Below are 25,420 nucleotides of genomic sequence, written 5' to 3' on the forward strand. Positions count from 1 at the left end.
CCACCCTCTGCTTCAGCCTCTGAGTGCTGGGATTATAGCCATGTGCACTGTGCATGCCACGGATACGTATTTTTCACATGAATAGCCAGTCATGTTTTTGAAATCTGTATTTATTAGCCAGGCGTGGTGGCACACACCTTTAATCCCAGCACTCGGGAGGCAGAGGTAGGAGGATCGTCGTGAGTTCAAGGGCACCCTGAGACTACACAGTGAATTTCAGGTCAGCCTGGGCTAGAGTGAGACCCTACTTCAAAAACTAAAAACAAAAAAATTTATTTATTTACTTGAGAGAGAGAGAGAGAGAGAGAGAGCGAGCAAGCAAGCACCAAGACCGTTTGCTGCTGCAAATGAGCTGCAGACATAGGTGCCACTTTGTGTATCTGGCCTGAACATGGGTGCTGGAGAGCTGAACCTGTGCTTGCAGATTTTGCAAGCAAATGCCTTGAACCATTGAGCCTTCTCCCCATCCTGCCACTTATCTTTTAAAATAGGTTTTCCCTTTCACTCATTTGATGCATGTGTATTATATCATATTGTTCTGCAGCATGAGTTGGTTTTTCTACATAGTAGCTTCAGCATTTACAGTTCTGAGAAACCGGATAAAAAGTCGATTGCCACTTTGGTAGCAGGCGCTTATGAATGACTTTGTGCACAGGAATGCCTTTGTGCTACTTTTCCCATTTTCCTTACCTAAAACAGAATTATGCTATCTCAAGTTGCTATCTATTCACCTGAACTGTCTAATGGGCATCACATATTTTTAACTCCTATTTATGGCACCAGATTGTTAAATAGAAGCCTTACATGTAAGATAAGGAAATAGTTTTAAATAAAAAAATCTTGTTATTAAAGTACATGATTAAACTAGGATTATTAGACAAGCCAGTATAAGTTGTCCCATGGAGTAGTTTTCAGTTTTTAATTTTTTTGTTTATTTTATTTATTTATTTGAGAGTGACAGGCAGAGAAAGAGACAGATAGAGTTAGAGAGAATGGGCGCGCCAGGGCCTCCAGCCACTGCAAATGAACTCCAGATGCGTGCACCTCCTTGTGCATCTGGCTAACGTAGGTTCTGGGGAATCAAGCCTCGAACCGGGGTCCTGAGGCTTCACAGGCAAGCGCTTAACCACTAAGCCATCTCCCCAGCCCAGCTTTCAATTTTTAAATGAATCCTAAGAGTATGGGACACTTCCTGGGAGTGGGCCCTAGTGGGCAGCCTCCCCAAGCTGTTCTTTGTGTATCTTGGCCCACAAGGTCAGAAGTGCCCTGAGATTACGGGGAACTCCTCGTTCGAAAGACTCTTTCAGGAGTCTGAACAGGCTATCCTGTACACAGCAAGCACAGCCCAGTTCCAGAACTCTCTTAAAAGCCAGAGCAACTTTTCTTTGCTTGTGCCCTGGATTTCTTGAGTTTTACATGACAGTGAATCGCCAAGTGCCCCAAGTGCTCCAAGCCTTCACCCTTCAGACAAAACTTTTGTTTTTCTTATTTATTTGCTTGTTTAGTTATTTAAGAGAGAGAAAGGCAGAGAGGGAGAGAGAATGGGTGGGCTAGGGCCTCTAGCCACTGCACACAAAGTCCAGATGTCTTTGTGCATCTATGGCTTACGTGCGTCCTGGGGAATTGAACCTGCGTCCTTTGGCTTCCCTGGCAAGTCTCTTAACCACTAAGTCATCTCCCCAGCCCCAGACAAATTTTTTAAAAATATTTTATTTTTATTTATTTGTTTGAGAGAGAGTAGGCATGCCAGGGCCTCCAGCCATTGCAAACAAACTCCAGATGTGTGTGCCCCCTTGTGTATCTGTTTTACATGGGCTCTGGGGAATCGAACCTGGGTCCTTTGGCTTTGCAGGCAAGCACCTTAACCTCTAAGCCATACCTCCAGTCCCCCCCCCCGACAAATTTTTTTTTTTTTTTTTTTTTTTAGGTTTTTCAAGGTAGGGTTTCACTCTAGTCCAGGCTGGCCTCAAACAAAAGTTTTTAGTCAACATTTATTTTATTGGCAGGTTCATTGGAGGTGGAGTAGGGAGGCTGTTTAAGGGATATGTGAGAATGTATTTGAGAATAATGTGTTTGCAACAATAGACCACACTAAAATCAGTGATGAAAGCAAAATTTAGTGACCCAAGTTGCAGTTTGGCTGGGGCTCATAAGGGATTATTGTCCATACACTTCGACCTTGTAACAAAGTGAAGGTGCTCATGTGTTGCCAAGGGTGAGCAGTCTCGCAGCAAAGAGAAGACTCTTTTCCCAAAGATTTTCATTTGGTGTAAAATAAAAACTACTAGGGTAAGAAGTCCAGCACTTTACATACGTAGTAAACTATGCAACTCATTTTATTGGTACCCCATGAGTTAAGAAGGGACACTGTTAAAATAACAATCGTTTAAAAAGCAACAACCAACAAAGCAGTATTTAATTTGGTATTTAAAATAAGTAACTGAAAATCAAATAGAGGCAGTGTCTAAAGTAACTAAGGTAATTCATAACAAATACCATGAACGCAAGCTCCGCTTATTGGAAACATGATAAGTCAACACTGGGAAGCTAAAATGCTTCCGTAAAGATAGAATAAGGGCATACATTAGCAAAATGCCAAGTAAGGTTTCGAGGAGCCCCTAAAATTACTTGTAAGGACTTTAGAACTAATTCTCTTACACACACACAAAAAAAACTGATTAACTATAAATATTTTCTACATTCTTCCATACATGACCGTATTTGAAGCAATGTATGTGAATTCACTAACACAAATCATGCTAATTAAATTTTCTGAAGTATTGTATTTCCCTCACTAGTTTGAAATAATCATTCCATAGAGTTGTCTTAAATTTCTCTTAAAACCTTAAGCCTTTGATGAAGATATGCTTCTGAAAAATAAGGCAGCTTTTCTACAATCTGCTCATGAATAGAAAACAAATCTTTGGTTTTTAGTTAAAATGGCAAATAAGATTTTGCAAAAAGAACTACTAAGTAACGAACACAATTACAGAGCTCTTGATAAGCGATGGGAAACTCCAAGCCCCATCAAGGTCAATAGAGCATCTAAGGCACCTGAGGCTCAGATGACGCAGTCGTCCTCGCTCAGCGTTCTGACAGCCTGCTTACACGACCCTTACCATGCGGTGACAGCGAAGCTGAAAAGGCGACGTCAACAGTGACTACTGGGAAAAGGGGAGAGCAATAAGAGCGCATGACGGGAGAGGCTCTGGGAATATCTGTTCTCGCTCCCGTGATGGTGTGGGGAAACTGAGGCCCAGGGAAGACACAGGATGATACCAGTGTAACATATCCAGATTCCTAACCCATTTTTCTCTCAGGACAGGACAACTCTAGATTTTTAACTTACACTGTCTAATAAACAAAGTGTGAAGGGTTTCACCGATGAAAATTTGAAAGAAAAAAAAAAAATCCCCATCAAATCTCCAAAGGCAACTTGGAAAAGAGTAATTGTTTTACTGTCTTAATTCCCTTACACGGTTGGACAACTTAGCTAATATATCAGTTGATGTTCACAATTTCCTTCAAGTCTATCTAAAAATAGATCCAAACAAGGGAGTTAGAGATGTTCCTTTTGAGCATACGTAAGGCCATCCAGCGTCAGTTCAGAGAACACGGCTCCTGTCCAGGACTCCCCACTCTTCAATGGGAGATGTTGCTCATCTTTTCAAAACCTCTACAAAGCTCGCAGGCCAGATCGTACATCCTAGCTGTGTGACTGATCTGAACATTTAAGGCTGACGTTTTCAAGTATAAATGTTTAGTGTTCCGTTACCCAATCTGTGCAGCAGACAGAGCTCTAAGTGCAAATCAAGGTAATGAACAGAAGCCTACCAAAGACAGGAGCAGCAGTCATCCAGGCAACGGCAAATTTCAATGTAAGAAAGACTGGGAACGAATTACGGATTCGATTTTGCTTCTCTCAACTGCAACAGGTAGCTCATGGCACACCTCTGTCTAGCACTGCTGTCTGTTGCATGGCATTTGGAATAAGGCAGATCCATAGCAGACCAATGAAAGAAGCCAGTTAGGTAACAGAGCCAGTTCTTATCGTGGTTAACCTCCACTTCCATGGCCTGTTCCCCAGAGAAAGACTTAGAAATGGCTCCAGTACTAAGTGAGCGTTGAGATGGACATGAAAATCTGTTTCCCGGTGTGTTCTAGGCAGAGCCTTAGCCTAGGGGCCAACACATACCACCTGGGTGTTAAATAAATCAGCATTATTTACTTCCGGCTTAGTCTAACGTGGTACGATGGAAGACGGCTGGGGAAAGTGGGTGTTTGGGAGCCAGCAGGGTTTGTCTGATGCACACTCTAGGAATGGACACACGTTGTGGGTCTGTGACTTCTGCCTCGGTCACCGTACCTGTATCTGAAAGGGGACCTCAGTTTTATGTATGGAAGCAGTTACTCTGAAAAATTCCACGTGTCCTGCCAAGATGTTAGGTCTTTCCTTCTTGACACAATTTAAGTAGTTTCCTAAGGTTTGGTTAGCATACACATTTTTTGATTTTTTTATGTGTACAGTCAATGTGGAAATTTAAAAAAAAATGACCATCTAATTCAGAGGGCTCATTTGAGTCCAGGATTGTGGCCAACTCTGATGTAAAATTTTGATTTTTAATTTCAGCATGTATCTCATGCAGCTTGGGGATCCCAAACTAAATCTACAGTTGCCAGAAGCCTCGTTACAATTTAATGCACGTTAACTAAAGTGTGTACATTTTTAGTGTTCATGATCAATGCAGTTATGACCTATTATACTTTTGGCATTCTTTTAAGAAAAGCACGTTAAGCTTTACTATAGAAATACTTAGGTTACGCTTTAATTTGTGCTCAAGTCATAACAAAACGTCTGTCTGTCTTGATCTCCTACATTGTGCCCTCAGGTGTGGCCCATCTCCTGTACCCTCGGAGCCACCTTCGGCTACGTGGCCGGCCTGGTCATTTCACCCCTCTGGATATACCGGAATAGAAAGCAACTTACATACAAGAACAATTAAGAGGAGCAAAAAGGAGGCGCTATTTCTTTGTGCGGATTCCATAGGGCTGTGCAGAGACGTGTGTGTGGTCCAAGCCAAGCATTCCAGTTCAGCACTGGTTTTTAAAGTTGTTTCAACATAATGTGATTGTAGCTTCTAAAGCTATGAAGCCCCTGAGAGATTGTACCTTCTAGTTGAAATAAAGTATTTATAGTAGATTGTGGCTTCAGATGCTGTTTGTTGCTAAGAAACATTCTTAATGAACTTTATAGAATGTTGAGGACAGGTGCCCTCTGCCTCTTGAATTTTAAACTGCTTCATTGTAAGAGGTCTGGGCACAGGTGGAGCATCTCAAATGCTTTCTAAGGGGGAAAAAATTGTCAGTTTCCTTGGCCACGGAAGATGTTTCTCACGTAATCAAACAACAGTTTATACATCTTGATCCTATTCTTTTTTTCACCGTGTGTTTCTTTGGAGTTAAAATGGCTATGATAGCCTCATCAAAAACAGTCTTCAATCCCTTCTGGGTTAAAGCTGAACATTCCACATAGCAGCATGCGCCTATCTGTGAGAGAGAGAGAGAGAAAAAAAAAACAAACACCAAAATATGTAAAATTTTTATACAGTACATTTTAAGGAAAATTATAAAATACAGCTATGCAGAAATGACTAAGCATCCACATTCACGCTTCCCAGACAGAGCCAATGGGTTAGCACACCAGTGCATGTCCTTTCAGACCTGCCTGTGAAAAATTCTTTCGTTCATCACCTATCAGGTACCTGCCATATGTACACCACTGTTTGGATGCTGGGGATATGTCCACTGAAGCGAAGAGCCAAAGTGCCCTGCTGTGTGGGGGCGTACAAAGGGGAGAATATTTAGAAGTCAGTAAATACTAGGGGGAGAGAAAGAGCAGATGGGGGGTGCTTGTGGTCAGGGAAGGTATCTCAGCAGGTGAAGGTTAAGCAGTGAGGGATCCAGAGGGCCACAGATGTGAAGACTCTGAGGCAGGAAATAACTGGGTACATCCATGACTCAGAAAAGACACCAGAGGGCAGGAGGGTTTGTGGTGGACGTCTGAGGGTGACGAAGTTCAGCAAGGCGGTTTTTCTTTTTTAATTTGTTTATTTTTATTGATTTAGTTGAGAGCGACAGAGAGAGGAAGAGGGGGAGAGAGAGATTGAGAATGGGCGCGCCAGGGCCTCCAGCCACTGCAAACGAACCCCAGACGTGTGTGCCCCCTTGTGCATCTGGCTAACGTGGGTCCTGGGGAATCGAGCCTCGAACCGGGGTCCTCAGGCTTCACAGGCAAGCACTTAGGTGCTAAGCCACCTCTCCAGCCCAGCGAGGCAGTGTTGAGGTCGTTCATAACTAGCTTTCACTCTGAGGGTGGACCTGTTCGTTCACTGAAAAGTAACTGTACACTCTTGAATTTGCCAAATGTGACAGAGTGAGGTCCCTGCCCTGCTCTCACGAGGGAGGAAGGGTGGAGAGAAACAGGAAGATGAGATGGGTTGGGGAGTGGAGAGCGACATCTGAGCTGAGACCTGGAAGGAGGGAAGGACATGCCCAGGTAAAGGGACAACAAAGGACAAATGTGCTGAGGGACCTTTGAGACGATTAAGGAGCCAGTGTCCTGGAGAACAGTGAGGAGGACAGAGGGAACACCATGACTGGGCCACCAGTCTGGTCTTTGTGCCAGGAACATAAAGGAAGGTTCTGGCCTGACCAGCGACCTGATGGACAGAGCTTACACCCCGAGACTCGCTCTGGCTGCTGTGGTGAATGGCAGATGGTCATGGGTCAGAGACGGAAGCAGAGGCAAGTCAGAATTCCAGGCCAGGGATGGTGAGAAAAAAAAGAAAATGTTTGGAACTTGAATCTGTTGATTGGTAGAACAATATATTTTGCTGAGGAGTGGACGTATGGTATGAGAGAGAGAGAGAGAGAGAGAGAGAGAGAGCCAGGTCAAGCACAGCTTCAAGGTTTGGGGCCTGAGTAATGGAATGCCCAGCTTGGAAGGTGGACTTGGGAATTTTGTTTTGGACACGTTAGTTTTGAGATGCATGGCCACTCGGATGGACTTGCTGGATGAGCAGACTGGATGGTCAGTCTTTTTTTTTTTTTTAAATAATTATTTATTTATTTATTTATTTGAGAGCGACAGACACAGAGAGAAAGACAGATAGAGGGAGAGAGAGAGAGAGAGAGAGAGAGAATGGGCGCGTCAGGGCTTCCAGCCTCTGCAAACGAACTCCAGACGCGTGCGCCCCCTTGTGCATCTGGCTAACGTGGGACCTGGTTAGCCTCGAACCGGGGTCCTTAGGCCTCACAGGCAGGCGCTTAACCGCTAAGCCATCTCTCCAGCCCAAGCAGACTGGATGGTCAGTCTTGTTTGGAGGTTAGGGGTGCAACCTTTAGGATTGCCATGATCGGACGGCAGCTCCCTAGACGTGGGAATAGAAGACAGAGTGCTGGAGCCCACGGACATCCAGGGACCATGGGATGACAGAGGGATGGAGGAGAGGCCCAGAGGACGGCAGAATGCAGTGAAGCCAAGTGAGGGCGTGTTTCCCGAGGAAGCCAGGTGGGGGTGTCGCTCGGTGCTGGTTTTCAGCTACCACGTGTGAGGCCTCCCGCTTAGGCCCCCGCTTCGGCCTGAGAACGGAAGTCAAATGTGCTGATGCTGCCGCAGTACAGAGGGACTGTAGTGTTTTCTAGCTGCCTTCTTCCACTTTGAGTTGCACAGTACAGCTCTAAGAGATACTTACTATGAGCCGTTAGAGATACAGTAGTTTTGATTTATTTGACAGAGAGAAAAAGGGACACAGAGAGAGAGAGAGAATGGACACACCAGGGTGACTAGCCACTGTAACTCCAGATGCGTGCACCACCTTGGGCATCTGCCTTATGTGGGTCCTGGGGAATCAAACCTGGGTCCTTTGGCTTTGCAGTCAAACGCCTCAACCACTAAGCCATCCCTCCAGCCTCACAGTTACCTCTTCTTTGGCAAAGGTATGTGTGTGGTGCGCGTGTGTGTACGCGTGGGGCATGCGTGCATGTGTGTTCAGGTGCATGCAGAGCCCAGAGGTGGACGTTAAGAGTTTTCCTGAGTTGTGCTCCACGTTACTCTTTGAGAAAGGGTCTCTGAACGAACCTAGAGCTCACTGGTTAAGCCACACTAGCCAGCTGGTGAGCCCCAACCATTCTCACTCATCCCTGCCCCCAGTGGTGAGATTATGTAGGTACGGCATTTACGTAGGTTCCAGGGATTCAAACTCGGGTCCTCATGTTTATGAGGCAAGTACTTTACCCACTGAGCCATCTCTCCTGCCCTGCAGTCATCTCTTGAAGCTCACCCCTACTAACTGTTTTACTTGTAATTTGAACAAATTATAATTGTATATATTTATAGGGCACAAAGGAGAGAGAGAGGCTTACAGCATAGAATGACAGAGTAGAGCTAATTAATGTAACTATAGCCTCAAAGACTTAATGTTTCCTTAGTGAGAACATTTGAAATTTAATACCAACAATTTTGATTATGCTGGCAATAAATCCCCAAAACTCTCGCCAGTCTAACTGACACTATCTTTGACCAACATCCTAAAAATTTTTTAGGATAAATTCCGATGTAAGGTATTGTTTGATCAAAAGTGAATGCAAGGGCTGGAGAGATGGCTTAGCAGTTAAGGCACTTGCCTGCAAAGCCTAAGAACCCAGGTTTGACTCTCCAGATCCCACATTAGCCAGACGCACAAAGGTGAGGCAAGTGCAAGGTCGCACATGCCCATTAGGTGGTGCAAGCATCTGGGGTGTGAATGCAGCGGCTGAGGCCCTGGTGTACCAATTCTCTCTCAAAAAAAAAAAAAAGAAATAAAAGAAAAAGTGAAGTTGGATGTGGTGGTGCACGCCTTTAATCCCAGCACTCGGGAGGCAGAGGTAGGAGGATCGCCGTGAGTTCAAGGCCACCCTGAGACTACATAGTGAATTCCAGGTCAGCCTGGGCTAGAGCAAGACCTTGCCTTGAAAAAAACAATAAAGAAAAAGAAAAGGTGAACATGATTTTAAGGCTTTTACCTATTATTCAATGATCATCAATATAATAGTGTGGCCATTTCCCTGTGTCCCAGAAACAGTAAGCATAATTCACTTTTTGCCAATTTTGTATGTAAAAATTGAACTTCTGTGCTGGAGAGATGGCTTAATGGTTAAGGTGTTTGCCTGCAAAGCCAAAGGATTCTGGTTTGACTCTCCAGGACCCACAGGGGCACATACATCTGGAGTCCATTTGCAGTGGCTGGAGGCCTTGGTATTCCTATTCTTTCTCCCTCTCCCTCTTCCTCTCAAATAAATAAATAAACAAAATATCTAAAAAAGAATAAATTAAAAAATTGAACTTATATCTGATACTAAATGAGTTTCAACATTCCTATCTTCAATACAATCTGCATTTGTTGGTCAGTTTTCTGGGATAATTTTTAACTCCTTTTCAATTGGATATATAATCTTTTTTGGATTGATTCATTTTATGCAAGGGGTCCCTAGATGAATATTAATGATGTTAACCCATATTTTTGCCATCCATATTAAGTCTGTGACTTTTTATTTCTGGCATTTCATAATGGTCATACATCTTTATGTAGTAAAATCAACATCATTTATGACATTTACCTTTATGCAATTAGAAATTCTTTGTCTCCATGACAATTCAAAATTGAATGCAAGGAATTCCTAAAATGCCTTGTTAGTGGAACCACTTGTTTGCTTTGGGTAAAACTGCCTTCCTGAAAGTTTCCTGCTTTCTGCTGCTGCTGAAGAGTACATTTAAAAAGACTTTATAGGGCTGGGCGTGGTGGCGCATGCCTTTAATCCCAACACGTGGGAGGCCAAAGTAGGATAGCTGTGAGTTCAAGGCCAGCCTGGGACTACATAGTGAATTTCAGGACAGCCTGAGCTAGAGTGAAACCCTACCATGAAAAAGCAAAAAACAAACACACACAAAAAAATCAAAACATTAAAAAAATAAGTTGACTCCCAGAGCCTTGGAATCAAATGGAGGACAAAAGTAAACCAAGCTTAGGAGTTAGAAAGAAAGTAGGTTTCAAGGTCTCATGTACATCACCATTTTATTTATTTACTTGTTTAAAAGAAAATCTAGCCATAATTGTCATTTTTTGTTTGTTTATTTATTTATTTATTTGAGTGTGTGTGTGAGAGAGAGAGGGGGAGAGAATGGGTGCGCCAGGGCCTCCAGCCACTGCAAACAAACTCCAGACACATGTGCCCCCTTGTGCATCTGGCTAACGTGGGTCCTGGGGAACCGAGCATCTAACCGGGGTCCTTAGGCTTCACAGGCAAGCGCTTAACCGCTAAGCCATCTCTCCAGCCCAACTGTCATATTTTTAATCACAAATTTAGAGCCTTAACTGAGAACAGAGCCTATTTTGGCAAAGTACACATGTTTAAAATGTCATATTTATTTATTTGACAGAAGAAGAAGGAGAGAGAGAGAGAGAATGGGCACGCCAGGGCCTCCAGCCACTGCAAATGAACTCCAGATGCGTGCGCCCTTTTATGTATCTGGCTAACATGGGTCCTGGGGAATCGAACCTGGGTCCTTAGGCTTTGCAGGCAAGTGCCTTTAACTGTTGAGCCATCCCTCCAGCCCAACACATGTTTAAATAATTAAGAAGGGCTTAAAGCCTCAGCACCTACTTCCAACGTCTCTTTCTACATGACCTTGAAAGAAAAGACGGCTGTGCTACCCAGCACAGGGAACGGAGCCTGGGACCTGGAGTCTGGCTTTGGATCGGAATCCAACTCCGCCCACCTTCTACTCAGGACCCTGGGAAAGAGTTCTCTGACATCTCCAGGCCTCCATTTTCTCTTCTCCACAACCAGGACACAGACTTGCCCACCAAGTGGGTGGAGGGATTCAATGAAGCAATGCCCAAGAAATAACTCAGCACAGTGCCTGGCACAGAGTGCGTACCCAGTAAGCATGGCACACAGTAGGTACCCAGTAAGAGTTACCTTCTACTGTTACCTTTACAGTTATTTTTAAATGCTGCAAATGTTCCGTTACCTCTTTTGCTAGCTTCTGTCCTTGTTCCACACATATAGGTTTTTCTTTCATATCATTCAGTCTTGCTAAAGTTTTGGGGTCATCTCGGAGATCAATCTAATTAAGAAAAGTCAATAATGTCCCATAATATTATAAGTCTTTTATAGAAGACCAAAACCCCACTTAATCCTCCCCCATACAGATACAAAGGTTAACTAAAGAAAGAATTGGATTTTAAAAGTTACCAATAACTATTTCTCCCTTGCAACTACTTTTTTTCCCCCCAGTAATACAACAGAAAAGTTATGAACTTGAAATTGAGATTAAACACATCAATTGCTAATCATGGGATCTGAGAGAAATGCCCCCCCCCCCGCCAAATTGGCACTGTACCCACTTAAGCCTATTCTTAAATGGGTGAAATCAAAGCAGACATACCTGAGTTCCTATTAATAAAAAGGGAACATTCGGTGCATATTCCTTAAGTTCTGGTACCCACTCCTCTTTCACATTCTGAAATGAGGCTGGATTTACCACAGAGAAGCAGATGAGGAAGACGTCAGTCATGGGATAAGACAAAGGCCTCAGACGATCATAGTCTTCCTACGGAACACAGCAGGAAAGGTCATTGTTGACACTGACGCATCTACAGTATAGTAATAACACCACATTCAATCAAGCAGAGCATCAAAAAGGCAAATTCGGGAGTACCCCAAAATAGAATGTAGGACTATAATCCCTGCACTCAAGGGATGTTAACAAAGGAAGATGGGGAATTCTAGGCCAGACTAAGCTACATAGGGAGACCTCATCTCACAACAAACAAACAAAAAAAAGGACTGCAGAGATGGTTTAGCGGTTAAGCGCTTGCCTGTTAAGCCTAAGGACCCCGCTTTCCCCAGGGCCCACGTTAGCCAGATGCACAAGGGGGCACACGCATCTGGAGTTTGTTTGCAGTGACCGGAGGCTGTGGCATGCCCATTCTCTCTCTATCTGCCTCTTTCTCTCTCTGTCTGTCACTCTCAAATAAATAAATAAAGGCCGGGTGTGGTGGCGCACGCCTTTAATCCCAGCACTCGGGAGGCAGAGGTAGAAGGATCGCCGAGAGTTCGAGGCCACCCTGAGACTACATAGTGAATTCCAGGTCAGCCTGAGCCAGAGTGAGACCCTACCTCAAAAAACCAAATAAATAAATAAATAAATAAATAAATAAATAAATAAATAAATAAATAAAAATAACCTTTAAAAAACACAAGTAAGAAAATGCATGGTGATTACCAATGCTATCACTGGGAACATGGTTCTCTCTCTCTAATAAATAAGTAAAAACAAATCTTAAAAAGCACATGTAAATGAATCGACAACCCTTGCGTTTCTCTTCCCAACTTTCAGTTCCTCTCTCCGATGTGCCCTTGCACTTCTTGTCCTGTGCATGTGTTCTGCAGCTGCGCATTTCCGCACATCTGGACACAGGCAATGAGCAGTGTGCTCCGCTCCGATCTGCATTGCCCCCCGCCCCCCGTTGTTCTCACTCTCTCTCCACACCAGAATGGGGTAGACAACCATCCAGTTTAAACTTCTGCTTGACAGCTGTCTTCCTGACTGGCCTTTGAGTCTCCATCACAAAAGGCAGCGAACACCTTGTTTCGCACACGGACTATTTTATGTGACATAAAACCCTACTTACTGACAACCTAGCAAGGGGGGAATGGAGTCAGGATTCCATTTCTGTCATGTCTAGACTCTCACGTGGTTTTAAGGAAACTGGCTTTGGCCTAAGCCAGTTAGTTTCCTTCTTAAATGGCCCACTTCACTGCTAGAACAAATGTGGAGTGAAGAGAATATTGTAAAACATCTTTCACTTAGTTTCAGCAGCATTATTTTCCCAGGGAACCAATTTTTCTTTCATGTCATCTTCGGACATGTTTCTTACTAGAACTTTCAACTCCAGCAAATTGTCCCTCTGTACTTGAGTGAGAAGACTGTGGTTTCTACAATCCCTACTGAGACCAGAGTCTGCAGATTCTGTAAGTCTCTACTATCAAAAGCCATATGGGGCTGGAGAGATGGCTTAGCAGTTAGGCGCGTGCCTGTGAAGCCTAAGGACCCCAGTTCGAGGCTGAGCTCTCCAGGTCCCACATAAGCCAGAAACACAAGGGGGCGCACACATCTGGAGTTCATTTGCAGTGGCTGGAGACCCTGGCACACCCATTCTCTCTCTCTCTCTCTCTCTCTCTCTCTCCCACTCTCAAATAAAAATAAAAACAAAAAAAAAATGGGCAGAACTGAAAGTCATGTTAAGCAAAATAAGTAAGAGAAAGATAATATTAAATGCTTTCTCTCATTTGTGGAAGCTACAATTTAAAAAGAAAAAAGAGGGCTGGAGAGATGGCTTAGTGGTTAAGGTGTTTGCCTGTAAAGCCAAAGGAACTTGGTTCAATTCCCCAGAACCCACACAAGCCAGATGCACAAGGTGGTGCATATATCTGGAGTTTGTTTGCAGTGGTTGGAGGTCCTGGCGTTCCCATTCTCTCTCTCTCTCCCTTTCTCTCTCTCTCTGTCTGCTGCCTGTCTCTCTCTATCTCTCACTGTCAAATAAATAAATAAACAAATAAAATGAAAAGAGACCTGAAAGTATTAGCAGGACTACTAGGGGAAGGGGAAGAGAAGGTTGAGAGAGAGGAGGGTGAGAGAAGGTCATTGGGAGGGTGAATACCACGAAAACGCAGTGATGCATGTATGGCAATGTCACAGTGAAACTCAATACACATAACACTGATCTTGTAGTAGACATTATAACTTAGAAACATAACATTTTGAGCTGGAGAAATGGCTTAGCAGTTAAGGCACTTTCCTGTGAAGCCTAAGGACTCATATTCGACTCTGCAGATCCCATGTAAGCCAGACACTCAAAGGCGAGGCAAGTGCAAGGTCGCACATGTCCACTAGGTGGTGCAAGCTCCCTGGAGTTCAATTTCAGTGGCTGAGGCCCTGGCCTGTCGATTCTCTCTCTCTTTCCCTCTGTCTGTCCGCCTGTCTCTCTCTCTTTAAAAATAAAATAATAAATAACATTTTAAAAGCAAGTTTGAGTGTTGGGCAGTGTGATCCGGTGCACAGAATATGCTTTTCTGTACTCCGCTGCCTAGGTTACCCTGCAAGCACACAGGGCAGTAAAAATAATGCCTCCCCCACAGCGGCTCTATGCATCTGAGCAAACCTGCCCTTAGCATGGTCTGAGGATGGGGTGTTCTCATTAAAAATCACACCTCACCCATATTTAGATTTTCAATTTGCACAGATACAAAAATGAGGATACTCCCCACAGGATTTGTGAGAGTAAAACAAGGCAACTAAACCATTCTGCATTGCAGCCACGCTTTCACATCAACTCTTTATTCCACAGGGAAACATTCTCACACTCCTCGACCATCCACGCAGGGTCCCGGGAGTCCCTCATGTGGCTGGCTTTATCCCCCTCCAACCACAGATGGAGAAATTTCTTCACTGAGAAACAAACTTTTTCTGCACTCCCATGAAAGCACGCAAACTGAGGTCTCAAAGGCAACATCATTTTCTGATTAGTAAAAAGAGAATGAGGTATTACGACTGTACCAATCAGTCACTCTGGAATTCGATAGCCTTAAGACTATTTCAAAGAAAGATTTAGGTGTTTCAAGAATAAGAAGCCAGGAGCTGGAGAGATGGCTTAGCGGTTAAGAGCTTGCCTGTGAAGCCTAAGGACCCTGGTTCGAGGCTCGATTCCCCAGGACCCACATTAGCCAGATGCACAAGGGGGCGCACGCGTCTGGAGTTTGTTTGCAGCAGCTGGAGGCCCTGGCATGCCCATTCTCTCTCTCTGCCTCTTTTTCTCAAATAAATACATAAAATATATTTTAAAAAAATTAAAAAAAGAATAAGCTAGAAATTCTATTTAGGGCTGGAGAGATGGCTTAGCGGTTAAGCACTTGCCTGTGAAGCCTAAGGACCCTGGTTCGAGGCTCGATTCCCCAGGACCCACGTCAGCCAGATGCACAAGGGGGCGCATGCATCTGGAGTTCGTTTGTAGTGGCTAGAGGCCCTGACGCACCCATTCTCTCTCCCTCTATCCCCCCCCCTCTTTCTCTCTCTCTGCCTCTTTCTCTGTTGCTCTCAAATAAATAAATAAATAGCAATAACAACCAAAAAAATTTATAAATTCTATTTAAATAAAATGTTAACTTTTCAAGCAAATTTACTTCATCAGGGCACAGAACTGTACACTCTCTAGGACGGGTGTGAAAAGAAATTTTTGAAGTAGTTGCACCAAAAGTTTTTCTAGACACAATGAATCACATTAACCCAAATGTTCCGCAGAATATCATTCTGCCATGTGGGGTTCCTTTCATAACCACAGTGAATCAGGCCTGACCTTCCTTGGGGACCGATATATGGGCATAAAGAAGGACAATTAGATCAAAGCCTTTCTAAGTAGCTATTAAATTGCAGACTATGCAATGAGCCGGGGAGATTACATATATATTCTCCAAGAATGTTTAGAACTCCTTGGAAATAAATGACTCTTCCGCAGTCTAAACCATCGTCGGGGTGGTGGCACACACCTTTAATCCCAGCATTCAGGAGGCAGAGGTAGGAGGATCGCTGTTAGTTCCAGGCCAGCCTAGGACTATAGAGTGAGGGCCAGGTCACCCTGGGCTAGGGTGAGACCCTACCTTGAAAAAAATAAAACCCCTAAAATGAACTCCTGCCTATTACCTACCTCGGGCTTAAAAAAAATAGTAGTTATAATAAGAATGAGACCTTTCTGTCTTCAGCCCTCCTGAGTAATTAGAAGGCTAATAATAGGTATCAAATTTAAAAATATAAACTATCCCTTGTACATACTAGCATGTACCTAGCATCCCATAAAACTGTTTAGACACACTACCACGTCTTGAATGAACTTAGGGTAGAATACTGGATTTGTGAATAAATATATGGGAACATGCAGAAACTTCCTGTCACGCCATGTATCTTACATAAGAAACACAATAAAATGCAATGTAGACCAAGTGCCCTTATGTTTAGCTAGCCATTTATCAAAGTCAGAGCTTCTCTCCTTCCCAACCAACTCCCCAGTGTGCTCCTAATTAGCAAAGCAATTACATATTTTACTTCCAATTTAAAAAGTAGGCATTTAAACATTTAACTAGACCATGGTTCGGAGTCCTGGAAGGTGTATTAGAGACAAACTACCTGACATCAAAAACGCAGGGAGTGAAGAATGGGTTTGCTCAACAGGATTTCTGGAATGCTTGACAGATTCTTTAGCTCCTGACCACTTGGCTATCTATATAACAGAGGTGCCAACATTCCAAAAAGTGTGTTCTGGTGGCTATTTATTAGGTGTTGCACTATTGTCAAGAATCCTCACTGTATGGTGATGCCAAACACAACTGGTAAGAACATAATACAACTTGCCACCTGGCAAGAAGGACGGGCAGGAGACTAAAGAAACAAAGCAGGGGCTGGAGAGATGGCTCAGCAGTTTAGGCGCTTGCCTGCGAAGCCTAAGGACCCATGTTCAACTCTCCCGATCCCACATAAGCCAGATGCACAAAGGTGAGGCAAGCGCAAGGTCATGCATGCCCACTAGGTGGCGCAAGCTCTCTGGAGTTCGAATTTGGTGGCTGAGGCCCTGGTGCACCAATTCTCTCTCCCTCCCTGTCTCTCTCTCTCTCTCTAAAAATAAAAAATAATATTAATAAATTAAATTTAAAAATTTTTTTTAAAAAGCAGATGCCCACCTGTCACAGGTCTCTTTACACATGGCTCTGCCAGCAGGCATATGAGCTAGTATGTACAAGGGATAGTTTATATTTTTTAATTTGATACCTATTATTAGCCTTCTAATTACTCCGGAGGGCTGAAGACAGAAAGGTCTCATTCTTATTATAACTCGAGTCTTGATCAAGGCCCCCGTCTCCTGTGTGTGTTCCGATCCTGTCCTTCTGTAAGACCTGACTGAAAGGCTTCTTCTGAGAAGTTTTCTTGGAGTCTTAAAAAAAAAAAAAAAAAGACTTTTGAGTAGGGTGTGGTGTCGCACTCCTTTAATCCCAGCACCCGGGAGGCAGAGGTAGGAGGATGGCCATGAGTTCGAGGCATACAAGCCTCCCCTCTTGCTTCCTCATGAGCTCACCTTCATGTGGGCTTTTCTACTTTGCCTGTCATGTCTTGTAGACTGTGTATATATCTATTTCAAACAAAGACCTAGAATATACGATTCACATGATCCCACTGACACTTGACAAGCTGTCGCAGACACACATTGCCAACAGGTTCATTCTATCATCCTGGCCGTTTCAAAGCCATCCGCAAAGATTTACTGCAATTATATATACAGTGTGGAAGATGTCCTAAGGGTAGACATGCATACAAATAAAAGGAAAAATTATACTCTTTGGAGTTTATAGCTTAGTTGGACACTTAAGACACAGAAAGCACGCTGGAGAGATGGCTCAGTGGTTAAGGTGCTTGCCTACTAAGCCTAAGGACACAGGTTTGACTCCCCAGAACCCACATAAGCCAGATACATATGGAGGCACAAGCATCCGGAGTTCATTTGTAGTGGCAGGAAGCTCTGGTATCCCCATCTTCTCTTTTTCTCTTTTCTCTCTCAGTAAATAAATAAAATAAATAAAAATAAAATATTTTTTTAAGTCACTGGGTGTGGTGGCACACGCCTTTAATCCCAGCACACAGGAGTCTGTGGCCGGTGGGGGCAATGCTCAGATCCTCAGCAGCAGAGGCTCGCAGTCAGAGAGGAAGATGCCTGTGAACACATCACTGCAAGTTAGAATGAGGTGTATGCCAAAAGTCGTTTTTGTTTGTTTTTTTCCTGAGGTAGGGTCTCACTCGAGTTCAGGCTGACCTGCAATTCACGATGTAGTCTTTCAGGTTGGCCTCGAACTCATGGCCATCCTCCTACCTCTGCCTCCCGAGTGCTGGGATTAAAGGAGTGCGACACCACACCCTACTCAAAAGTCGTTTGTTTTTTTTTTTTGAAGACTCCAAGAAAACTTCTCAGAAGAGGCCTTTCAGTCAAGTCTTACAGAAGGACAGGATCGGAACACACACAGGAGACGGGGGCCTTGATCAAGACTCGGGTTTCTCTGTTTGTAAAATCAGATGCTGCCAGTGACAAACGCTTTGGAGACCAAAAACTACTGTCAAGATGAATTACATGCCCAGATAATCCAGGAGACGGTCACTTATCAAAATCTACAAGTTTCCCTCTGTAACAGCCCTGGAATGAGAGAGAGTAGAACCACAACTGAATGACTCTTTTATTTTATTTATTTATTAAAATTTTATTTATTTATTTGAGAGCGACAGAGAGAGAGAATGGGCACGCCAGGGCCTCCAGCCACTGCAAACGAACTCCAGACACGTGCGCCCCCTTGTGCAACTGGCTAACGTGGGTCCTGGGGAGTCGAGCCTCAAACCGGGGTCCTCAGGCTTCACAGGCAAGCGCTTAACCGCTAGGCCATCTTTCTCCAGCCCTATTTATTTATTTTTAATTTTTGAGGCAAGTCCAACAAGACTGGCCTTTTTTATTTAATGTGAGAGCAAGAGGATTGATGCGCCAGGGCCTCCAGCCACTGCAATCGAACTAGGACGAGTCTGCCATATGCCACCTTGCGCACGTGTGCGACTTTGTGCACGTGCCACCTGGTGCTTGCATCAAACCTGGGTCCTTAGGCTTTGCAGGCAAGCACCTTAACCGCTAAGCCACCTCTCCAGGCCTGAATAATTCTTTCAGGCAAGCCCCAGCCTGCTCGGTCCAAAACAACAGCTGATTACTTCCAGAGACGTAAAAAAATACCTGACTACGAAGTAAGCAGCCGCTGACAACTGGTGGCTTTGTGACACATGAAGCAGACTCTGTCACTTCCAAAGCACACAATAGTAATTGCCACGTGAAACATCTGTTTCTATTTATTTATTTATTTATTTATTATTACTATTTAGTTTTTCGAGGTGGGGGTTCATTCTGGTCCAGCCTGACCTGGAGTTCACTATATAGTGTCAGGGTGGCTTTGAGCTCACAGCGATCCTCCTATCTCTGCCTTCGGAGTGCTGGGATTAAAGGAGTGTGCCACCACGCCTGGTGAGGTATCTGTTTCTAATGAGAAGCCCCAAATGGGCACCTGGCCCTCTGGAAACATCCCTGCTCTCAACGGATGTCAGATGGAGGCCAAAGAGACACCCAGACTGAGGCTAGCTCCCAAGGATGAAAGGGTTGTCCTAAGTCTAACTGGATAGTGCAGACATTTCTGTAGTAATTCTTTGTCAGAGCAGCTTATGAAACCTTACTTCCATTGTGCAGTTGATCTGTTACTTTTGAATCATTTTATATTTAACTCTGTGATGGGGAAACAGCACTTTTCACCTTAAAAGTAACTCTAGGGGTGGTGTACCTCAGTGGTAGAGCACTTGCAAAGCTCTGGGTTTCATCCCAAGCACCATGAAACAAGACAAAAACAGCCAAGAAACCCATTTTTCAAAGACCTTAGATTGAGTCCCTTAGGGGACTATTTTGTGAAGTTTAGCTCAAAACTGATCAATGGTAAGTTTTCTGAGTTTGCCTGCTACCTCCCGCTACTACTGGACTAAAGATTGGGGGAAGAGCCAGGTGTGGTGATGCACACCTTTAATCTTAGCACTCTGGGGGCAGAGGTAGGCACATGGCTGTGAGTTCGAGGCTGCCCTGAGACTACATAGTGAACTCCAGGTAAGCCCGGATTAGAGTGAAAAACCCTACCTCGAAAAGAAAAGAAAAAGATTTGGGGAAGAGAAAAAAGAAAAGTGGGGACTGGGGAAATGGCTTAGCGGTTACAACATTTGCCTGCGAAGCCTAAGGACCCGGGTTCGATTCCCCAGGACCCACGTAAGCCAGATGAACAAGGGGGCACACGTGTCTGAAGTTCACATGCAGTGGCTAGAGGCCCTGGCGTGCCTTTTCTCTCTCTCATAAATAAGTAAATAAATAAAACAAATATTTTTTAAAGTACAATCAATTCCTAAGAAGCAATGAAACATTTATTTTATTTATTTATTTATTTATTTATTTATTTGAGAGTGACAGACAGAGAGAGAAAGAGGCAGAGATATACATAGAGAGAATGGGCACAGCAGGACCTCCAGCCCTTACAAACAAACCTCAGATGCGTGCGCCCCCTTGTGCATCTGGCTAACGTGGGTCCTGGGGAATCAAGCCCCAAACTTGGGTCCTTAGGCTTCACAGGCAAGCACTTAACTGCTAAGCCATCTCTCCAGCCCACAATGAGCATTAAAAGAAATAAAAATCTCCGGGCTGGAGAGATGGCTTAGCGATTAATCGCTTGCCTGTGAAGCCTAAGGACTTCAGTTCAAGGCTTGATTCCCCAGGACCCACATTAGCCAGATGCACAAGGAGGCGCACGTGTCTGGGGTTTGTTTGCAGAGGCTGGAGGCCCTGGCGTGCCCATTCTCTCTCTCTCATAAATAAATAAAATATATTTTAAAAATTATTGAACTTGAAGTAACAGCACCTGTCATCGTCATATGATTTTTTAATCATCTTAAAAAAATTTTTATTTTCATTTACTTCTGTAAGAGAGAGGCATATAGCTACAGAGAGAATAAATGGGCATGCCAGGGCCTCCAGACACTTGCGCCACCTTGTGCATCTGGCTTACATGGGTCCTGGAGAATCAAACCTGGGGCCTCTATCTTTGCAGACAAGTGCCTCACCCATTGTGCCATCTCTCCAGCCCCTTCAAATGATTTTTTTTTTTTTTTTTTTTGGTTTTTCGAGGTAGGGTCTCACTCTGGCCCAGGCTGACCTAGAATTAACTCTGTCATCTCAGGGTGGCCTTGAACTCATGGCAATCCTCCTACCTCTGCCTCCCGAGTGCTGGGATTAAAGGCGTGTGCCACCACGCCCGGCTTCAAATGATTTTTAACAAGCCAGTCTACCCATGAATTGACTGAATATTTAGGAGCTAGCCAGATTGTGGGCTCTTTCTATCACTACTTTCTCTTTGGCCACCTGGCTTCTCGTAAGTCCTGTTTCGGTTAGCCTAAGAAAAAGGAGAGGAAACGCACGAGACAGGGCAGAGAGATACCCAGCCAAGAGGATTGCCCTTGCCATCCCCTTACTCTGTCTTTATGAACCAGCACTTCCAGATCGCTCAAAAGAGGGCACTGAATCAGCAGTTCCCCGAGCCTCACGCTTTTTACTCTGCAAGCGCTCCCTAGTAACAGGGTTTAATACAAAACGAGTTTTAAATTCCCAGACAAAACTCCAGTCTCAGGGTTCTGTTTTATCTACGCTCACCCCAGGCAGAGAGGATCAAGACTCGGCTAAATATGGCCCTCGGGCAAGCTTCCTTTCCCCCATCTGTGGAGGGAGAAGTAAATATAGAATAGTCATGTTCAGAGCAGAGGGCTGGTCAAGTGTTTTAAAGCTCTCTGAGCAGACAAGCCTCGCTTGCCAAAAAAAGACACAGCGTGCTACGTCTTCGGTGCGCGGCGAGGGGACGGCCCTGTTGTGGGCTGAAATTCCACATTGTCTGGAGCCTTAATTACAAATCTCTTTCACTAGGACAGAGGTCAGCTGGCCACTGGCACCATGAGAGAAGCAAAATGCCAGGTTACTCTCCCATGGGATCCACTTCTTTCCTAACTTTATGGCACTAATTTCATATTGTTGGGACCATCACTCATTCATCATTCATTTCAACAAGTACCTGCCCACGGATCCTGCCCACCCGGAGTTTTGCACGTATTGAGAGCATACGTATAGCTTTCAAATAGGCAGGACGATTATGTGTGTGTGTGGGGGGGACAGGATAGAAAGCGTGGAGGTGCTTTCGATTATCAAATAAGTGAGGGAACTCCCCTGGCCTCTCGTGGTGGGTGCTATGTAACCTGCCCAGAGAGAACCAGACTTGTAGCCCACATGACTGCTGAGCGTCCTGCTAGACAGTCACGCACATGAAAGCACCTTTGTAATTACATGACTCAGGGACCAGTCATGGTTGACTATATAAGCACAGAGTTCTGGCATGCTTTTTATAAAAATATTTAATTGATTTATATATTTGAGAGAGAATGAAAAAGAGGCAGGAGAGAGAAAGAAAGCACACTGTTCAAACTGGTGTGGTCAATGTGGCTGCTCAGACTTTGTTTTTTTTGTTTTTTGTTTTTTCCTTGGTAGGGTCTCACTCTGGCCCAGACTCTGACCTGGAATTAACTCTGTAGTCTCAAGGTGGCTTTGAACTCACAGTGATCCACCTACCTCTGTCTCCCAAGTGCTGGGACTAAAGGCGTGCGCCACCACCCCTGGCTTAGACTTCTTTTTTTATTATAAAATTTTATTTATTTGAGAGCAAGAGAGAGAGAGAGAGGAAGCAGAGAGAGAGGCAGGGGAGAGAAAGAGGCATGACCTCCAGCTGCTGCAAATGAACTCCAGATGTGTGCACTCCCTTGTGCGTCTGGCTTACACGGGTCCTGGAGAATTGAACCTGGGTCCTTTGGCTTTGCAGGCAAGCGCCTTAACCACTAAGCCATCCCTCTAGCTCTCTAGCATGGTTTTTAATAGAGTCTCTAGGAAGGTCATCTCAGTCCAAACTGAAGGGGAGAGACCACACTTTACTTGGTTTGAAACATCAAAACTTCACAGGAGTCACACAGCATTGCATAAAATCCCATGTGCTGCTCTTAGAATCCAAATAACCAATAAAACCTGATTATTAGCCGGGCGTGGTGGCGCACGCCTTTAAACCCAGCACTCAGGAGGCAGAGGCAGGAGGATCGCAGAGAGTTCGAGGTCACCCTGAGACTCCATAGTGAGTTCCAGGTCAGCCTGGGCTTGACTGAGACCCTACCTTGGGAAAAATAAAAACAAAAAAACAACTGTGTGGTTATTGCATTCACGGTCATTCTGACTACAGTTATGAGCAACTGGTTAACTTCATTGCAATTTCTGAACTAGGGCTAGAGAGACAGCTTAGTGGTTAAGCGCTTGCCTGTGAAGCCTAAGGACCCTGGTTTGAGACTCGATTCCCCAGGACCCACGTTAGCCAGATGCACAAGGGGGCGCACGCGTCTGGAGTTCGTTTGCAGAGGCTGGAAGCCCTGGCACGCCCATTCTCTCTCTTCCTCTCTCTCTCTCCCTCTCTCTAGCTCTCAGTCTCAAATAAATAAATAAAGATAAAACAATTTCTGAACTATTCAGCCCTAGGAATTGAGGAATTTAATAATGAAATATGTATCTTTATGATTAATTACTTTCCCTTACTCTTTCCTCTGTACTGCAAGGGATAAGTAAAGGAGAGAGATTGGTTATAAAAAGTAGGAATGAGTCTGATAACATTGAGGTAGGGAGTCGGGGAAAACTGGGACAAGAATGATGAAATCGGCAAATTCGGACAAAGACTGAAGGAAAAGAGTCAGGCACTAGGAGACGGAATAACCAGTAAGACCGACTTCTGATGGGCCAGTCAGGAAAAACCTCCAACCTGTGGCCGTAGGGTGGGATTACAGACCAGACCCAGGACAGTGTGTGCAGAAACTCCCCAAAGCAAAAGGCAAGGCCTGACAAGATGCTGCAGCCCTGGGAAGGGCCAAGGCGACAGAAGTGATGGCCAAGGGGCTGGAGAGATGGCTTAGTGGTCAAGGTGCTTGCCTGTGAAGCCTAAGGACCCAGGTTCAAATCCCAAGTACCCATGTAAGCCAGATGCTCAAGGTGGTGCATGTGTCTGGAGTTCATTTGTAGTGGCTAGATGCCCTGGTGTGTGCTCTCTCTCTCTCTCTCTCAAATAAATAAATAAAAGGCAAACTATCCAGGTCAGGGCTACTTTTTGAGTACACCGGGTCCAATAATCTGTTTAAATAATATGCACTCTAAAACTCACTGAGAGATGAATTTTGTCTGGGAGCTTCACCCTGAGGTCTTTTCAGCATTTTAGTTCTGACGGCTGCCGAAATCCCTGTCGTGAATGTTACCTAGACTTAGAAGACACTACCTTGACGTCGAGGAAGCCTTCTTTCCAAATCTCTGATTTATTTGAGGGCCCACCATCTAACAACCAGACATATGGGCCTGGGGACCTGATCCCTGGGCTAGAGAAAGGCCATCCGTAGTTGGACTGAGCCAATCACTGAGGTCCATTCTCTGAGTCTGTCTTTGGTTCTTGGGTGGGCAACCTAAGCTGGCCAATCAGGATGAAGCACTCACTGGACAATCCAAGGGGAGCTTTTGGATCCTGCCTCTTCTGCTGCTCCCTTACTCTTTCTCTTACTTCCTTCACGGTGTAGGGATTTACCACTCACAGCCTGATCTCTGCAGACCGGTCAGGGTGTCCTCTGCATGGGTCAATGCTGTGGCTTCTTTCTCATTATCAGTTTATATGTGACTGAACCATATCCCTAGGACTCCCCCCCCCACACTTTTGGCATTATCCCTAAGCACCACTATTTACACAGCTCTGACATCACATGATAGGAAATCTAGAGATGACTTCACACATATGTGTAAGTTAAGAACCAACACTACTTTTTTCTTTTGTTTTGTTTTTCGAGATAGGGTCTTGCTCTAGCCCAGGCTGACATGGAATTCACCATGTAGTCTCAGGGTGGCCTCGAACTCACGGTGATCCTCCTACCTCTGCCTCCAGAGTGCTGGGATTAAAGGCGTGCGCCACCATGCCTGGCTGCAAACACTACTTTTTATATAAGGGCTTTGAGCCATCACGGGTGTGACTATCTGAGAAGGTCCTGGACACCAAAGTATGCATGCTGTTTTAACCCCGAAATGCTGCTTTTCTTTTCTTTTTAAAAATTATTTATTTATTTGACAGAGAAGGAGGGAAAGAGGGAGAGAGAGAGAGAGAATGAATGAGTGCATGTGATGGTTTGATTCAGGTGTCCCCCATAAACTTAGGTGTTGTGAATGCTAGCTCCCCAGCTGATGGATATTTGGGAATTAATGCCTCCTGGAGGGAGTGTATTTTTGGGGGCAGGCTTATGGGCTTTATAGCCAGTTTCCCCATGCCAGTGTTTGGCACACCCTCCTGTTGCTGTGGTCCATCTTGTGTTGGCCAGGAGGTGATGTCCACCTTCTGCTCATGCCATCGTTTTCCCCTGCCATCGTGAAGCTTCCCCTCGAGCCTGTAAGCCAAAATAAATCTCTTTTTCCCAGAAGCTGCTCTTGGTTAGGTGATTTCTACCAGCAATGCGAACCGGACTGCAACAGTGCACCAGGGCTCCAGCCACTGTAAACGAACTCCAGACACATGCGTCCCCTTGTGCATCTGGCTAACGTGGATCCTGAGGAATTGAACCTGG

The 25,420-nt window shown here is 44.7% G+C and overlaps 2 protein-coding genes across 2 annotated transcripts in view; one reads left to right on the forward strand and one right to left on the reverse strand.

Annotated features, from left to right (window-relative positions):
- The window catches only part of Pigf (phosphatidylinositol glycan anchor biosynthesis class F), a 32,826-nt gene extending 27,626 nt beyond the window's left edge, over positions 1-5,200 (forward strand). Inside the window, exon 6 of the mRNA XM_045137233.1 lies at positions 4,890-5,200. Within this exon, the coding sequence (XP_044993168.1) occupies positions 4,890-5,003 (114 nt within the window). The 3' untranslated portion in view covers positions 5,004-5,200. The remainder of the gene's footprint in view (positions 1-4,889) is intronic.
- The window catches only part of Rhoq (ras homolog family member Q), a 50,003-nt gene continuing 26,901 nt past the window's right edge, over positions 2,319-25,420 (reverse strand). Inside the window, exons 3-5 of the mRNA XM_004660140.2 lie at positions 11,489-11,653; positions 11,072-11,167; positions 2,319-5,547 (exon numbers count right to left, since the gene is read on the reverse strand). Of these exons, the coding sequence (XP_004660197.1) occupies positions 5,392-5,547; positions 11,072-11,167; positions 11,489-11,653 (417 nt within the window). The 3' untranslated portion in view covers positions 2,319-5,391. The remainder of the gene's footprint in view (positions 5,548-11,071; positions 11,168-11,488; positions 11,654-25,420) is intronic.

The sequence above is a fragment of the Jaculus jaculus genome, chromosome 18, assembly GCF_020740685.1.
Source record: "Jaculus jaculus isolate mJacJac1 chromosome 18, mJacJac1.mat.Y.cur, whole genome shotgun sequence".
In the NCBI taxonomy this organism is placed as follows: domain Eukaryota; kingdom Metazoa; phylum Chordata; class Mammalia; order Rodentia; family Dipodidae; genus Jaculus; species Jaculus jaculus.